The 18,710-nt window shown below is 43.3% G+C and overlaps 1 protein-coding gene across 3 annotated transcripts in view; it reads right to left on the reverse strand.

Annotated features, from left to right (window-relative positions):
- Positions 1–18,710, reverse strand: part of dlgap1b (discs, large (Drosophila) homolog-associated protein 1b) — an 84,381-nt gene that overhangs the window by 16,716 nt on the left and 48,955 nt on the right. For 2 of the 3 annotated variants that reach the window (XM_047568354.1, XM_047568356.1), the window contains exons 5-6: positions 14,836–15,013; positions 12,706–12,961 (exon numbers count right to left, since the gene is read on the reverse strand). In XM_047568354.1, coding sequence (XP_047424310.1) covers positions 12,706–12,961; positions 14,836–15,013 — 434 coding nt within the window. The remainder of the gene's footprint in view (positions 1–12,705; positions 12,962–14,835; positions 15,014–18,710) is intronic. The other variant, XM_047568355.1, reaches the window with a different exon arrangement.

The following is an 18,710-nucleotide window of genomic DNA, read 5'->3' on the forward strand; positions in this document are numbered from 1 at the left end:
CCCCCCTCTTCCCTCTCTCTTCCTGTGTGTTTACATCCACTCCCTGCAGAACCTTGTGGGGGAGAAACAACAATGGCCTCTCCAGCATTCCCACTCTCCTGCCGAGAGCACTCGTTTGTCTCGTGCATTCCTTTCTCCATTCATCTCTTTCTCCCTCTCCTCCTGGACAGAAAAAAAAACGACTCTTTATATGGGGGAGGGGTCCGAGTGTTAAAAATCTGAGCCCCCTTAAACACAATCTCTCCCCTCCTCCTCCTCCTCCTCCTCTTTCCTTTCTGTTTTACTTGGTTAGTGAAGCAGCAAGGCTTTAAGAAAGGGAGGAGAAAGAGGAGATGCATTCTTTCTCTCCCTCTCGCTGTCTCTCAGTATGTAACAGGGGTGAGCTGTGGCTTATTTTTAATGACGGGTTAAAAAAAAAAAAAAAAAAAGGAAGAAGAAGAAGAGGAGGAGGAGGAGGGCTGGGTCTCTTCCCCGCCGGCCGCTTGCACACAGGCTCAGTCACTTAGGCGCACACACACATTACTGTAGCTGAGTCTGGGACTTTCACAGAGAAGTCTTTAATTTGCACTGGGGCTTGGCCTCCCACACTGCACAGCCCAAACCACCCACTTACAGCCGTGCACCATTCCTCAGAGTCACTCCAACAAAATCTCTCCCTTCCAGAACAGTGAAAGGAACATGAACTCTCAACCGCACAATTTAGCTGTCAAGCAGAGGCTGAAAACTTTCAATAGTATGTCAAGACAAAGCAAAAAACAAGTTTTTGTCCGCTTCAAAAACAGCTCCCATCTCTGGAGGAGATTTAGCTGTATACCCCGCTCCCTCTTATGTTTTTCATTCCCCCGGGGCTTTAAGTTTGCAGGCCCTGCCCTGCCCAGCTTTAGCACGCAGGAGCCATGTGGATCATCCACAGTCAACACTAAGGAAATCCTTTCAGGCTTTTGCTTTTCCTTTGCTCTTTCTGATGCCAAAACACAGACAGGAAGAGCAAAAAAAAAAAAAAAAAAAAAAAAAAATGGGAGGAGTGGGACGTCCCCTACCTGACAGAGGAGCCCCTGTCCACCTGATCTGGCTCGCCAAATGCCCTGTTTACATCGAGGAATTTGGAGAAAGCAATCCTCAGAGTAAACAACAGATTTCTTCACTTCTATCAGGAAGCGGCCACCTTCGGCTTTCTGCGGGGCGAGGACAGCAGGGGTGCGCTGCGCTGCAGCCATTCTTTCTGTTTGGTGTGAGCCTGTCAGCTCCTCCCTGTGTCCCATCTCTCATTTTCCCCCCAAAACTTTCTTTTTTTTTCCTTTTTTAAAACCGAGAGCTGGAGGAGAGGAATGAATGACATTCTCTTCCTCACGCTTCCTGTGTCAAAAGATATCCAAACGCCACTCTTCCTCCCTAGATGGCTATTATCAAAGCATTCCAGGCTCTAACAAGCTGGGACCAATTAAGTCGTAAGCAAACACGAACACCTAGCAGCCACTGAAGAAAAGCTCCGAGTCCTGCAAATTCATCCTACTGACATTTGATTCTACTTGAGAGCATGTACGGGCAGGAAATCACCGGTGATTAAGCTCGCGAAAAATACACAACAAGTAGGTCGAAAGTATTTCGCGCCAGCGTCTGCAGACATATCAGCAAGTGCATACAGGCGCGGCTCATCAGCATATACCGTATACCGCCGATCACATTGCACCAGAGCGTCACGTTACGCACTATTTGGGCCAACAACTTACAAGTTGGGCCAGATTAAAGCCGACTCGCTCCGAAGCAGGTGAGGCTATGATGACATCTAGTGAAAGATTTCATATTGCACGTTGAGACCTTTGCTGTTTTTCTGCATCAGGAACATGATTCACATCAAATTGGGCTTTGGACGGATCAGAATGACGCAAGGATAAAGGGGATAAAAGAGCATCTGTGACAAATTAAACGGCCACTCCGCGGGCTGACATGGAGCATTCACTGGTGTATAAATCTGAACTAAATTCAGTGGCTCTGGATTTGTTTATGTGGCGATTGACACTCCGACACAAAGCGGTATAAAAGAGATGCTGGGTGTTTTTCCCCCTTCTTGTCAATGAAAGAGCGACAGTGCAAGTTCCCACTGGCTTACATTCTCAGACAGTCATGACAGGATGAAGTAATTACTGAGCGGCTGACACACCAGCATGGCTAGGATTTATCTCCTCCAGGAAGAGAGATAGCCAAATCACAGTTTACCCACATCGGGTTCCCAGTTCGGGCTTGATCCCGCAGCTGCAAATGGAGAAGCCACACACAGACACTTTGACACCATCGCATGCACGCCCTCATGCTCGAAAGCCCCAGACAGCTGCCAACCACAACTGAGAACGGCGTCTCCCTCCTTTTCTCTTCTCCTACTCCCGACGTGTGCGCCGTGCGCGTTGCCAGTGCGTCCCCACATGTCTTGACCCAACCCTCGCTTCCTGTCAAACACACCTACCCGCACCTTCAAAGCTCGTGGAATGACAGCACCGCGCAGGTGTGTGTGTGTGTGCGAGAGGGAGACTCGGAGAGACAGATGACACCAGAGTGCTGTTTAATTTACATCCCTCTTTGAATAATAATTCCACCTTAGAGGATGGCAGCTTTGATCCCCTGACACACAGGTGTAGTTCACATGCAGAGGCATACGTCGCTAAGACAGGGCTTTATCTGTCCCTATAATTAACGCAGGAAATGGAGAATACTGCGCATGTGTTTCTGTGTAACCGAGGAACAGGCTTGGCAGGGGAGGATTGACGGAGCTCAAAGGTGCATTCCTGCGCCGAGTCCTCGGCACGCATTGTTTGATCTCCGTGTTTCTCTGGGGCACATGCACATCAAGGAAAGCATGAATGTCAGTTGTGACTCAGGGGTACAGTAGCTCACACACTGATTTCTTCTATCCCTGTCTCGCTGACTGTTACACACACGCACACACTGGTGTGCACCGATAAAACAGAAACTACCTAAAATAATATCTGACGTCCGAGTTGCCCCACATACACACCTACTGTTGTGCAAGAGCAGCAAAAGATAATCAGGTGTATTCTAAATGTAGGAATGCAGCGCCATCTAGTGGCAACATACTGGGATTCAATTATTCATTTCTTTTTTGCAAATACACAAATGATTTCTCTTTTTATTTAGTATCTGTTGTTCCAGTCAAGACTTTTTTTATGTAGTTAGGCTAATTTATTGGAAAATGTTGTTAGTTGTACTGTACATTACGTTAGTTGTTCTAATCATTTGATCATATTTTCTTCATCCATAGTTACATTTGTTGTCATGAAATTAAATGTAATACCGTTTTGAAGTATTACGCATCACTACTACGGCACCACATATCTGATCGAGTTGAATGAATTACAAAATATTGACTTTTTTCCAGTGGGAACCATGCAATATTCTGTCAAATAAGTCAAGCAACAGAAACACATCTTGTCATAATAAAGACAAAGAAGATTACTTATGTTGACCATTTTTTTTAAAAAAAAGAGAAGAAAAACAGAATTATTTCTTTGCACATGCACATAATGTTTGTGAGCATGTAGCAGGAATCATGTGACTTAAAAATAAGCATTTATTAGCCACCTCAGCATCGCATCACAGTCAGCTCGATAGAACAGCAGAGAGAAGTGAAAGAAGAAGTGGATGCAGGTTATCCAGCCGCAACTGACTTTACGAGAAAGTTGTTGAATAATTGCGGATTTGGCTTCATGCAGAGACTGAAAACAGCACGGAGCTTCATGGCTCTGCAGGTTTAATTAACAACCGTGCACTGTTTTCATCTGACCTCTTTATCTTCTGCTGTCTGCATTTGGCTTTTCCTGTGGATTACTCGAAAGTTGGTATTGAGGAATTAAGGGCTGATGAAAAGAGGGAAGTAGCAAATCTCAGATAACGCCAAAATATGCACATACATTTGTGGATGCCAAAGATTAGATTGCATAAACTGAATACATGCTAGAGAAGCAATATATGTTGAGTAGGTGATATGCATGTTTATGCATTAAATTTAAAAGCTGACCCTAATGTTTATGTTCAGACATGATTTACTGAATCTTCGCCTCAGTTTAACCTCACATTAGTATGTTTACAGTAGAGAACTTGCCTGAAAGAGAACTAAAAGCTTAAAAAAGAGGCACAAAACACGCCTCTGTGACCATTACTAATTTTATACTGTACCATAATTGTTGAGTCTGTATAAAATCCTATCAATCACTAATTTTCATACAGCATTTTATTTATACATTCACACTGGAAAATAGGAGTAATATTAATCAACTAAACACACTGAACGCTGTAATCGAGTTGTTTACATCCCTTTTGTCCAATGTCAATGGTTTTAAATAGTATTTAGCCTCAAAAGAATAAAATTAATTCATGGAGGGCTGTCATTGCGGCGTGGCTGCTAGGCAACAGGTGGAGATGGACAGAAAGTCAGGCAGAAATATTTTGGCATAAATCACTCCTGAAAACCTCTTACTGCGCAATACGCTTAAACCCCAAAAGATTTAAACAGCTGGCACTTGGAAGAAGAAGAAGAAAAAAAAAGGAAATCTGGTTGTGTAACTATTCCCTCAGGAAAACGTTTTCCGTGATGAATTTTGAGCTACTCCCGATGAGCTGGAACAATTCAAGAATGAAATTGAGGGATACTATGGATCCCTCAGGGCAAAGAAAAGTAATAGGATTCAACAGGGAAGTAAAAAAATGACTGTACAGCCAGAGCACAAAAACTAAATAGAAATAAAAAAATTTAAAAAATGTTATGTATATGTTATTTAAAGTTTGTATTCAGACAGTTTTTTGACAATTAGTTTGTATCCATGTGACTTTTCATATTTTTCCGTTTACATGACAATAACACGATCCTACGTGACTGTGGCCTAGTTGGATCACAGGGGCCGTATGTGGAGCGAACATGTCAGTGTGTATCCAGGGTGTGAGTGCGTGTCCAGGGCATGTTGCGCTCAGGAGGGTCTCTGAACCTCGTCTGAAAATAGAAATCAGAGGGGCGGTAGGTGAGCGGGCAGGCTGCATAGCTGGCAAGTGTTCGCATGATTCACTCAAACACAGATGGTCAGATAGGAGCATGGGGCCACAGACTGCTCGTCTGTCAAACAGTGGGATGTTAGCAGCCCTCCGTGTACCCTAGCAGGCCTTGGACCGGTAAGTGGCAGCAATGATCTATCCCATGAGGCTTGTGGGGCTCAGAGTCTTTCTCCTCTGCCCTCTGGATGCGCACTGTAACGAGCGCAAAAGCCTGAGATGAACCCATGCACAGCTCCAGAGGGGCCTGGGGTCTGACCTAAATACCTAGACCCTTTAGAGGCGTGTGTGTGTTGTGATGCGTGCATGATGAAGGCCACACCTGTCACCCGCACCCCATCAGAGATGTACAAAAATAAACCGGGAGCTGGAAGGTGATCAACATTTCCTGGCCTTCATGGGCGGAGGCCGAAAGCAACTAACATATAGCATATTGCACATGCTCACATGGCGTCTCGTCTGGAGGGAAAACTAGCTGCAAAAGACCCGAGAGGGGTTTGAAAGTTTATCCAAGAGTAGTGTCAAGACCCTGCTACCTACCCTGAATAATTACATATGGCACATGTGTGAAGATTTAAACTTAATTCAGTTAATAAATATCACATGAGATTTACCACAGGACATTAGTTTATTATTAACTGTATTTTTAAGAACCTGCTACTGACCTTATTCTCGTTTTTATTAACATCTAATGATTACACGAGAATCCGTCGATTTTCACGTGAAGCATGAATAAGCAGAAAGCATGGGATGGGCGATGACTTCAGTGTCAAGTTCCTCAAAATGAAAACAAAACTTCCGCTTTCAATTTTCAAAGTAAAATATATTGCCGTCGCTCATAAAACTCGAAGCAGCATTGTAGCCTCGACTGCGTGCTTGACATCAAATATCTAAATATATGTTTAATATCTTTGGAAATTTAACTCAATAAGTTAGAAAAATGTGTCCCGAATCAATGTATTTGTCGCTGGGGTTATTTCCACACGAGGTTTTATTTTGAAGGCTACGTCGCCTGAAACTCCCGTCCCTGCCTCTGTGGACGCAGCTCGCCGGCCCGTCGCTCATCATGCCTCCCTCCCTCACAAACAAACAAACACAACAGCGGCTTCTACTCACAAAGGTGTATCCAGTAGTCACACATGCCGAGCAGCGCGCTGTACAGACACTGAAGCAACGTCATGAAAAAAAGAACGGTGAATCCGCAGGAACTGAGCGGAGATGACAGCAGGATCCTCTCGCCCTCTTTTCCTCTTTCACTCTGACGATATTAGATCTTATGTCAGGATGTGGACGCGCCTTGACCCCCCTCCCCACCCCACCCCTCCGGTATACTTAATAACCCATTCAGGGTGGGACAGTCACGTTCACCCTCGTCCTATATTAGTAACATATTTACCCTGATGTTTCAAAATAGTTTTTTTTTTTTTTTTTTTTTTTTTTTTTTTTTTTTTTTTATCGTATTAAACTTGGCCTTCTGCAGCCTAAAAGGTACAGGCCCATGTTTGCCTATACTGCACTTCACATAGATCTATATTATTTGTAAAGATATGTAGTCTTTGCGTAAAATGTAAATATTCTTTCACATATATTCAATTTTATGAATTAATTTAATTGTTTATTTCCATTTAAATCATTTTCTTTTTTCAGTGATGTTCAGTGACAATATATTATTATTATTATTATTATTATTATTATTATTATTATTATATTCTAAACTGGTCCAATTTCCAAAAATATTACAGACCACTTTTGTCCAACCTCAATCTCACTTAATAAATAACTTTCCAGAAGAAAGCCCATTTCAACTACCCAAAGTGATAAAATTTTTATAGTATTTAGTTTCCTTTTTTGTGTTTTGTGGCTCAGCAGTGTGATGACTTAGTCTCTGGGAGCAACAGCCCTTGTTTTGGGGTGTTGGCTGTAACTGACAGAGGAAAAAGGATACCCCTAGTTTACCACCACCAGGGGGTGACTGTGTGAACGAATGAATAATGCATTGAAGTGTAAAGTGCTTTGAGTGTCTATGATATGATACGGTGCTATATAAAACCGCGGCATTAACTAGCAACAGAAAATGAAGTTGAACGTAACAGTTTAAAATCATTACAATATGCCAAATTAATTTGCGCTAAGGTGTGACACACACCTCCACAACTGTTCAAACACGACTACTCAGACTAAAATCGGAAACCAAAAAGCTTTTGGTACCAGAATCGTATCCCTTGCCCACTGATTTTTGCATATCCACATGCAGATATCAGCTTATAGAGATTGCAGCTGGAGTGAGTGGAGCCACGTTAATTCCCCAGGAGGCAGTCACTTAGCTCAGAGCTACCCTTTATTATTAATATCACTGAAAAGTCTTTTTCTTGTGAATGTCACTTTGCGCTCAGATTACATAAAATACTTTCATAACACCACGCCGTGTAATCCTTTTTATTCCACAAATGAACTTGCAGCAGCAGCAACCGCCAGTCGGAAAACATGGAAACTAATCAGCAACAACTGGACTGCGCTTTATTCAAACAGGCCCGGGATTGTATATTTACCATTGTCCTGACCTTGCACTGAACTCATCACTCTCTGTTAACGGGCAAACAGATGGCCAAATCCACAATGACTGATGGCAGCAGCGTGAAGCTAAGGAACACTGCTCAGTGGCCAGTGTCCTCTGTACTCATATCGCTGTCAAACCTAATGTTCCCACAAGGGCCCCTCGCCCGAAATCACGCTTAAGCACACCTCGAGAGGGGACCATCACAAAACATAAAAGAGAAAACACACAAAGAAAGTCCTAGAGCACGATTTTTTCTTTCTACTTTTATAACATATGAGTCACCCTGACATATGACAAACAAATTTCATCCCTGCTCTTGGATACTTGCGTGGGCTGTTGGAGGTGTGGGGAGATCTGGCTGAATGCTCGGCTTGATCTTGATGCGGTCAGACTTTAGAGATCTGCATCTGTGCCACTTATATTTAGCGCGCTGGGAAATCCCGACACGTTCATTCACACGAGCTCTCTCGGAACGGAACTCCTGGAAAAGGGCCAGTGATGGCAGTGATTGTTGTTAATTGGGTCGTGCTGTCTGGTGTAGTTTTTTTTTTCAGTCCACCCACAAATACAGCTGCACTGCAGGAGGAGAGAGCCGGGGTGCAGCGGTGTGTTGCACTGAGCCCCTGGGGGCAGTGTTGTACAGGCTTCCTTTCAGACTGCAAACGCTCTAAGGTGGCCAGGAATACTCACAAGATCCATGAGATTTCTGTGTAACAAAGACTGCATTAACACAATATACTAAACATTGCAGTCCAAAATGCATTAGAAAATATTAATATCAATTAATATTAATATTACTTTCTATTATTTTTCTGACAAGACCTTGCAGCTTATTGCTAATGTGGCTAATTTACCTCTAACGGCAATATATCTTTTGAATGCCAGACACTTGGAAGGTGACTTTATAATTACTCACATAAAAATGCAGCCACCATTAATACACCTATGCACCTATATCAAACCTACATCTCTCATGAAAATCTTACTTTGTGCCTGTATCCTATATCTTATTAGTAACCTCTAGTAACCTCTAGGATCTCCCAATATCCACAGGATTAATCAGGCATTCACATTTGGATCCCGACTAACTAAATGGTAAAAATTTGTAACAGGTTGTTTTATTCATTACTCCTCAACAAATGGGTCTTTTCACAGATTTTCTCATATGCTAATTACAAATTTTGATTGTCTTTGTTTTTATCACATTTCTGCAGGGCTCTGTCTTTTAGATAGAAACCTGGAAGTGTAATGACGTGATGACCTATGACACTGTGTAGGTCCAGGGGCTCCACTACAATGCACAAAGATGGAAAAGTGTGAAACGGAGCTGCATCCAAAACCTAAATGCAGCAATATGTTGTACAAGCATGTCACAGATGCTTCTTAAGGAATGCTTTACACTGAAATGAAATTTCAGTGCAATAGCTCAGAGCCCAGCGGGAACGCTACATAGAAACAGCACATACACGCAAACAAACTTTGCATAAAAAAAAGAAATAAATTTTAGAGCTAAAGAAAGTTCCCGAGCCATTAAATTAAACATAGTTGTGTAACCTATTACAGGAAGCTATGGGAGTGAAATCTCTCATTTTCACCTTTGGACCTCTGAAAAACGGATGCAGGGAAAAAGCAGGCTGGATAATTGGCAGCAGGTCAGCGAGCAAGAGAAACAGAGGGTGAGAAAAACAGAAGCCGTGGCAAATTTCCCAGATTAAGATCCGTGTGTATGCGGTTTCTGACTGGAGGTCAGTTATTTGTGTTAGCGGAACACAACAGGTTGATTTACCCGCGCACGTAAACGCCGCTCTGAAAAGGCACGGGAAGTGTTTCAAAGGAAGGAAAAGACAAAGCAGAGAGGAGAGGTGATGAATATGTTGAGTGGAGACGACGTGTCGTGGAGGAGCCAAGGCTTAGAGGCAGTAAAATCCTCACATTAACCGATTGCTATGGATTTTCCCAAGCTTTAGAGAGAGGATCTGCTCCAGATTTCGTTAAACCGATCCAAAGGAGCTGATGTCTGGGCCAGCGCGTCTGTCCAATGTAATAGTAGTATATCTGTCTGAGTGATTGCACGGGTTAGCATGTGTACATGTGCCAGTTGGAGCTGGCAGAGAGGCAGGCAATGGCAGCTACAGCCACTTGACGTTCAAAGAGAAGAGATCAAAGGACAGCCTCTTACTTCAGCCTCCTTCCTCAGGATTAAAAAGATCATCAATAATAATGGGCTGGAGCAGCACAGCGGGCAAACTGGAGAGTAGCATGAGCGGAAGCTGATAGGTCTCGGCTGCCTGTGCATGTGAGATATTTTGGCGGTTTGCCACGGGGACAAGCGGGAGCAGAAACCATAAATGCAAGTTGTTTTTTTTGTGGAGGGGTGGGGGGGACTGGTGCTTGAACCAGCCTCCAGAAACATCATGCAATATTCACCACAACAACGTCTTGCTTTCTCACATTGGGCTTCGAGGCGATTCCCTGTGAAATGCATGAATGCGTGTTAAGTGTGTGTTGCTCCTGCAACAACAGAAATAAACAAAACTGAAAGCTGCGACTGTTTGCTTGGCAGGAGAGCAGCGCGCCATAAGTTCTAGTGTTTTTACGGTATACGTGCGAGCACTGAGGGAGATGGAAATATTACAAACGTCGGCGCTGAATGTGAGATTATATGACGCATACTGTTTAAGCTTAGAGAGCTTAAAGAAATCTTTTATTCCCCTTAGGAGTATGTGGATTTACACTTTGAAGAAAGAGTAGCTAGAAAGCTAGCACTAGACGAAATCAGGATATGATGTTGTTACACCACATCTCCATTATGTGAACACGTCATACGCAATTATCTCTCTGTGCCTTATGGTGTTTATATCAACATCGATTTTTTTTTGCACGCCGTAAATGCATGAAGCGCCACTTTGTTTCTCCACTTGTCAGCTCGTCTATGCCGCTTTTTGTGCACAGATTTTTCTCTTTGCTTTGGATAATAAGGAGTGTTGTTCTGCATGTCGGATTGTTTATCTGCTCTGAGCTGAAATGAGCCCTAAAAAAATCTGTAAAAGGAGTTGATTATTACGTAGAAAAGCGTGTAGTTTGAATAAATGTATGAGGGCATCACAACTTTGCACTTACGCTAGCAGTATGCACAGGCAAGCAGAGGCGAAATAAAGAATATGAAAGAAGAAGAAAAGTGTGATATGGTCTCTCTCAATGAAATAATGACTTGATTAATACAGTATATGTGTAAATGTGCTTAATTACATTCCGCCATTGTTAGGATGATGTTGAACTCCCTCTGCTGGCCCTTCTCTTTCACCATTTATCCATACAAAAACAATTTTACACAATAGATACAATGCAAACTCACCACCTGTATTTAACACACCACATCATCAAGTAAGGCCAATTATGGTAACCCGTATTAGTTAAAAAAATAAAAAAAAAACTGACAGGAAAAATGTAGTCTCACTGAGAGCTTTTCCCTATTCTCCCTCCAGTCTTCCTTTCTTCCTTTCCTCTTCAATCACAGCCCTCCCTCAGGAGAGGAAAAAAGGGAGGTAGCTAATTAATTACAATGACTGACGACTCAGTGGTGAAGATCTAAGGAGGTGATGAATCGTGCGGTATTACAGCTATGACACTAATCTCGGGCAGTCCCAGGTACCTTTCGGTGCCGACCACAGTGGACCGCACTCCACGTTGCCTCGTAATACATCACTCCAAACGCCATGCCCGTGTCTCATTTGCTTGAGCCTCGGTTGTGGCTGATTACAAGGAGGCACTACAAGGCGGTCATCAAGTAACGGTCAAGGGCCACGAGAACAAAGCAACAGGCACTCACAAACAACAACGCAAGGCAGTCAGGTCGCTTAGAAGCAACAGCGTGCCGTTGCGTCGTCAGACGCCAAGACTAATATTTTATTCCCTGAACTTCGCTGGCATCTGTCCATCATGTGACAAACTATCAATCTCCTGAGCTACATTTTACCTGATATACGTTTAAAGGCGCGTGAGAAACGGTACAAGAGAGACGCTTCCTGCATCGAGTGGAGCGGCTCGAAAACCTGATTTTGGTCACTACAACACTTCGTCTGATGGATGGACTTCATTATCACGACCTTCCCCTAGGGAGCTCCGGATGCTCCCGTCTTCATCTTATCAGTCACCTTTTGTCGATCGATAGCTACCGCCGCACGGCAGACCAATCAGCTGAATGCGCCATTGCCTTTAATTGCAACAGTTGACGCTCTACTGTATAATGAAACACAGGGGTGTTACTTCATACTTAGTCCAATTTCACTAAGAAGGAAATGATAGCAGTGAAAGAAATTTCCTCTTTTAAACAGCATTAAATGAATGTTCGCTCACAGTCAGTGGTAAGCCTTTCGACTGCAAGGAACTTGTTGTGCCATTTTTCCAATTTGCAGTAAATGTGTTTAATAACTGTAACGTTCATCTGCCAGGTTCGGAGAGAGGCCGCCTCTTAACTCACATAATTAACTAAAAATGGAGGCGAAAGCCATTGTGTGTCGGGCAGCGGGGATTCAATGTACACGCTGTAAGGGAATGACGTTTGGATTTGCAGTGGGAAACATAGAAGCACCCAGTGCCGGATGCCAGCACCACTCAACATCAATACTGCATGCAGTAATGCTGAAAAGCCAAGCGCTCCAGACCATGAGGCACACAAGAGGGCTAAAATAAGATCCAGCAGTCAGTGAGCTTTACAGCTCAAATAAGCTCTTATGTGGGGAAAACAGCGCTGGGTTCATTTTATTGTATCAGAGGAGAAAACTGGGTCGGATGGATAATAATATAAAGGGCTCGGGTCTGTGTTTGCAGTGAAAGTAAGTCAGCTATTTGCTTCAGCGAAGACTGACCGATTGGATTAATCAAATGTCCAAATGTTTGCCGTAACTGTATGCCAACTAGTTATCATTCTCAGCTGATTCTATAGAAATGCTGCATAATTTAGAAAAGACATCACATCCATAAAACATTTTTTTTTTTACATATCAATTTATAATGAGACATGTATTATGTACGTTCAAGCGTGGTCACAAGTACACGAGTGTGCATGTGTTCGAGCACATGTTCCCACCAACCTGTGCTGCTCTGGATGGTTCTGACAGTGGTGGCGGTGCGCGGGGGGGAGTTGGTCCTCCTGTGGCCCGCCGCGACGCCCCGCTCTTCCTCCTCCTGCGAGCATCCCTTCTCTATGGCACGCACGTAGCTGTGGCTCCGCATGCGGAAGCAGCCCGGCATGGGCAGGTCCAGGGCATCCACCGCCTGCGACTCCATCTCGCTGAAGACTGACTCACACACCGCCTCGATCTGCCCGTTCACCTCCACCTCGCTCACCTGCGGAGGAGGAAGGGTTGGAGGGGGACACGTGCGCCCACAAACACCCAGACGACAAACCACACACGGGGGTGTACACACCCATGCAAGGGGGGGAAAAAAATAAAAAAGGGAAAAATAAAAATGCACAGGCGAACACCGACACAGAGCAAGGCAGACGATAATATATTACAAAAGCAGACGGAAAAATCTCTTTTGGTTGCGCTACTCCACTGATTAAAGCTTCACTCGGCAGGAGTTTTATGTGCAAACACACTTAAAAAGCAAATTAGGTAGTGTATTAGACTACAGTGCTCAAATCATTTGTTTAATTTATTATTTACGGTGTCAAAACTTCTGACCCAAACACATTAAGGAAGCGTAATCCATATTTGTAGTCGAGCGCTCAGATTAATGTTGCATTTTGGTGAGGCTTTATAGGCTTATCAGTCAAGTTGTTTATGCACATCATATCACAGAATTACTATGTTAATTCAAATTAGACAAGCCTTAACCACTCTCAGCCCCGCGCTGTCTGTGAAGCTTTAAGCATAAATCTATATACACAAAAGAGAAATACATTTGAAAGAACTAAAAGAGCATCCAAGGGGCGGAGAGGAGGAGGAATCGCTAAAGGATAAAACTTCAAAGGTAGCGCACAACAGAGTGAAATACTACAAGTGTTGCTATCAAAGGTGAGAACAGGAAGTGTCAAAGCTGGGACTACTGGGATTTTGAGATGCCACTCGTGGAAATCTAGCTACACCTACATTAGCTAGTAGTGCAGTCACGGTTTCAATACGGCAAACAGAACTGAGGGGAGGGGCATGTGTAACAGACTGGGTTAGGTGAGGAGGGGGGGTAATATGAAGCTCCATTCCATTTCTTGGAAAAATTCCAAGATGTCTGCAAAGGGGGGTCAAAACATAGGTATGGAATTGGACTAAATCTCCGGGTTAGGGTGTTTGTCAGTAACGAGGAGTGTACATTCAGACAAGTGCGTACTGTAGAGCTTGGAATCAGGAAGGTTTGTGGACCTCGATTCAGTCCTCTTTTGGGTCTCACTCTAGTATGCAACTATGCAAACACCAGTCGAATATGAGAGTCGGTGATCTGCACCTGTTTTTATTCTTTTTTGTTAATACCAGGTCCAGTGTGACATGCTCCTCTGGGGCTGCTCCATGCCTAGACTTGAAGGGATGTCTCAAGGGTCCATCTTTCAGATTGTAAGGCAAAGCATTGCCCTGGGTTTTGGGAGGGGAGTACATATCCCCATTACCTCAGGCAAAAATTTATGCAAAACTCCCCTTTCACTCCTAAAGATGAAAAGCAGCTCTCCAATCCGAAATAACTTGCATGTTATTCGACCGTTACGGACCTCTGCAGAAAACGAGGGCTGCCCTCTCACTTCTTCATTACGCTCAATATCTATTTATCACATGTAAATAAATAAATAAAAAAATCCAATTTCAGTTATTAACAACCTAGGACTCGGTGTTAATTGTTGTTTTCAATTTTCATACAGAAGATGACAAATTGAGGTGCACACCAGTCATTTCGGCTCGCGAAATATGCTGAGACATAAGGAGCAGATAATGCTAAAAGAAGCTTACTGGGGAAGGTCTGTGTGCCCTCCTGTTTAATTAGCAAATCTGAACACGGCCGTATCATCTGAGCTCCAGAAACCAGCAAGCGGACATATACGCTAATTAGGAAATTTGGGGTTTTCGTGCTGTTCGCTGGATGGTGACCTGATTGTTACCTCAGGCCTGAGGATGGCTTTGGATAAGGTTTCCTCCCACTGCACGACCTCACTGGACGTAGCGGCGTGTGTGCAGGGGAGGGGTGTGCAGGGGCCGACGACAGAGAGGCACAGGCCCCAGAGTGCCACTAACCTGGCTGATGGTGCTCATTGCTCTCATGTAGCTCTCGTTTCGGGAGCGGAATTTAGGCGAGGCCAGCAGCCCTGCCGGGTCCAAGCTGTCCAGACTCCTATTGATGGAAACCTCACTCACCGCCCGCAGATAGCTGTGACTCCGGATCTGCAGCTTGGGTGAGTGTTCGGTGGAAATCCTGCCACGAGGGAAAGAACAGGGAGGAGAGAGAAGAAGAAAATTAAGGTGGAAAAACAAAGCAAGAGGGATGCAGAAAAAAAAAGCGCATGGGCAAGAGAGATAAAGAGATGTAAAGGACGTGAGAGAAGTACTTGGCAGTGTGTATGAACCCCCAGATACGGATCAATCCGCAATTGCTTCAGGAGGCACCCTTATCTAATCAAGAAGCTCAGTACTATTGAGAACCACTCACAGAAGCTTAGGTAGGCTGTCCTTGAAGCACCTGGTAAGCACTTTCTAAAACAGTTAACATGTATAAGGAAAGGAACAGTGTGTGTGTGTGTGTGTGTGTGTGTGCTATCTTTCCAAGGACCAGTTTAAGCACCATCAGATTGATTGAGGGTTAAAACTCAGTTTTAGGGTAAAGGCTACAATAACATTAGGGTTAGGGTTAGGGTTAGGGTTAGAATAAGACTTAGGGTTAGGCTTAGTTAGGTTTAGTTGAGATGGGTAAGGTTAGGGTAAGGAGCTAGGGAATGCATAATGCTAATGAGTGTCCTCACAAAGATACCCATACAAACATGTGTGTGTGTTTGTGGCGTGTGTGTATTTGTGCTTAATTTAGACTTTCAAAGTGATGTAACAGATACACCAAAAAGACCCACAGGTCGACACAACGCACACACACATCATCATCTCCGAGGAAGATGAATAGGTGTCTCATTATCTCTCACCTGCTTCCAATCTAATCGCTCAGCATGCTTCACACCACATGTGCCTGTGTGTGTGTGTGTGTGTGTGTGTGTGTTTATGGGAAGTGTGTGTGTGTTTGTGTGTGTGTGTATACGATTGGGTTACGCAGCAACTGCGCGCTAAACAATTCATTAATCGGGGCAAATAAAACCTAAAAAGCTAAGTTGCTTTCCTCAAGATGAACACTGTGGCCTACTAAACTAACTTCTAGAGAACAAAGTGTATATATTTACCCCTTCTGCTTTCTGCCTCCAGGTCAACTCTGCTTTAATTATGCATTTCCTCCTTAAAATAGAGCGTGGTTAGCACAGCAAAGCAAACTAGATTACTTATTCTTGGATGGTAGATCCAACAGAGGGGAGAGGTGAAGTGGAAGAAGAGATTAACCACTCAGATAGGATGTTGTGTGCAGTTATTAATTTAAAGCATGTCGTACTGCCCGTAACCCTGACTGTTCAATATTATAGAAGAACCAGTTCAAAGAGGATGCGTTGCAAATGTTTCAACGAGGCCAGCTTGTTTAATCAACACAGTTTATTCTTTTTTAATCTGAGGTTTTCCATCAGGGTTTTACACTGTGCTTTTTAATACAGTTGCCACATGCATATGTCATATCCCTACAGTCTTCCGTCCCTCAGTCTCTTCTCTGCTTTCAACGTTCCCCAACAAGAAAAAAACACAACCACGGGAATCCATTGTGTTTGTCCTCTGTGCCAGTTGGCTTCTTTTTAAGACTGTGATCCTTTCTAGGCATCGTACCCTTTTTTAGACACTTTGTAGAATCTGCTTCATTCTTCCTGGACACTAGAGATGGTGCATTCACAGAACAAAAATTACATCCATGAGACTCTCCACAGGCTCCACCATTCTCCTAGATGCTGCGGGTCACTCTATCTCCGATGCTGCGATCGCTTCCGTCTTCAGCTCAACAGAACAGAACAGAACTTTTCGCACTGTTGCTTCGAACAAGTATTTCTGTCAGTTGTCAGTTGGGAATCTGGCTTGTTGTAATCAAAGGTTTACTAGACTAGAATATCATAAATATTATCTGTCTTGCCTTTATGCATAAACCTAAATCAATTTTAGGGACCAAACCAGCCAAAAATCAAAACAAAGTTATCCTGGAGGAGGAGACGTTGAAGAAGTTACTCAGTGGCAGAAAATAAATCGTCAACTATAAGAATAACTGAATAATACCAATGATAGGAAGGAATCTGTGTCATTTTATTACTGTTTTTTCTGATAAGTGTATTTAACAATCCATGTCCTCCACAACAACAACGGGAACTCTTCATTTTCAGGGTTACATTGACAACTACTTGGTTATAGGAATAACTTAAGTCATATCTAAGTCAAAGAACCTAACCATGGCTATTCAGAAGCACAGAGAAATTAACAGCCTGCTCGTGTTAAAATCTGAAATTTTAGACTTTGCAGCTCTATAAAAATATACATATAAATCGTTTTCTTTTTATCCTGATCAGTCATTATTTTTAAGACTGTCTTGAACAAAATAAACCTAATCTTTTCACAACAACATTTCATAAACCAAACTACTGACGGAGAAAGCAATCAGTGTAAGTGTTGGTTGCGACGCAGTTCAAAAATACAACTAAACACACCAATAAATAACAGGTTTTGAGGAAAATATATAAACTAGTATATCAACTATCAAAGAACTTAAAGCTTGCAAGCATGTTTCTCCATGGTACAAACCCTACCATATACTTTATGGAAATATACATGCTTCCTCTCAAAAAAAAAAAGAAAAAAAAAAGTCTTAATGAGTATTTGAAACCCCAGAGGTGTGAATTATCCACATCAACCACCTGGAGTCTGTAACTGTGGGTGATGCACAGGAATCAAGCCAATGGAGAAACTACCACCAACTTCATTATTTCGTTCCACATCTCTTCTTGATTTCCCTGTGGGGCTGATTACAGAGCCAATGATGTCTATTGTGGCAACCTGAATGGGAGACCCAGTCTGTAATCGGCACCACCTAAGGATGAAGAGGTCAGCGAATCCCTGGGTGTCCCTCAGTGGAACAAGTGACATTAATGAACACATGTTGCTCTGCCCGTCAGAATTCTAAGGCTGTCTAAAGCTGCCTGCTGATTTTCACTGCATTAATATTCGACTGAGCAGTGAACGCCGCAGAAATCTGTTCTTTCCCTGTACATCTTCTTCCGCCATCACATTTTGTCTCCTTGTTAGTTTCACCTCGTCTTCCTTGTCAGCTGGCTCTTCCTGCCTCAAGTTTTCTCTGTCTAACTCCCCTGTCCTCTTTTATCTGGGTAAAATCTAAGCCAGGAATAAATTAAGAACGAAAAACTGCTGCTACTGAGCGGAGGAAACAAGAAAGGATGTAATTTTCTCCCAAGCTTGTTTGTCTGCAGCGATCAGTCCATGGCATTTAAATACATCCTTTATCTGTGGACCATGTGTTTTAATAAAGCGGAAGGTTAGCGCGGGGCAAGAACAAACTAATTCCACAACTTCTCAGGAGACATTCACAATTAGTCAAGGACACGATAGTCACAGAATGGGCTCGGAAACATTTGAAACAACAAAGCTGATTATTTAATCATTGCAGGGTGTGTAACAGACTTTTGCCAACTACCAAAAGCGCAGTGTGAAAACAAGATGCTCTATCTCCAATGTGCAGCACCGCAGTTTGGTTTGTTCCACCGGGTTCCATCAGATGATGATGGCGTTCCCAGGGACAGATTCAAGTCATTAGTGGGCCCCAAGCTGTGCCACTTGCAGCTTACGTAATCGTGTGTACATATGTGCGTTTGTGCGTGTGTGTGTTTGCGCAACCAATAACAATGACTGAGCACCCACTGGTGCTCTTCTCATCTCGGTATATTATACAGCTAATCAGTTGCAGCCCCTGGTGCAACATAAGACTTGCCTCCTCAGCTGCTGGTGTAAAATATGTCCACTGAGTGTGAGTTAAT

This window comes from Mugil cephalus, chromosome 18, assembly GCF_022458985.1.
Source record: "Mugil cephalus isolate CIBA_MC_2020 chromosome 18, CIBA_Mcephalus_1.1, whole genome shotgun sequence".
Lineage (NCBI taxonomy): Eukaryota > Metazoa > Chordata > Actinopteri > Mugiliformes > Mugilidae > Mugil > Mugil cephalus.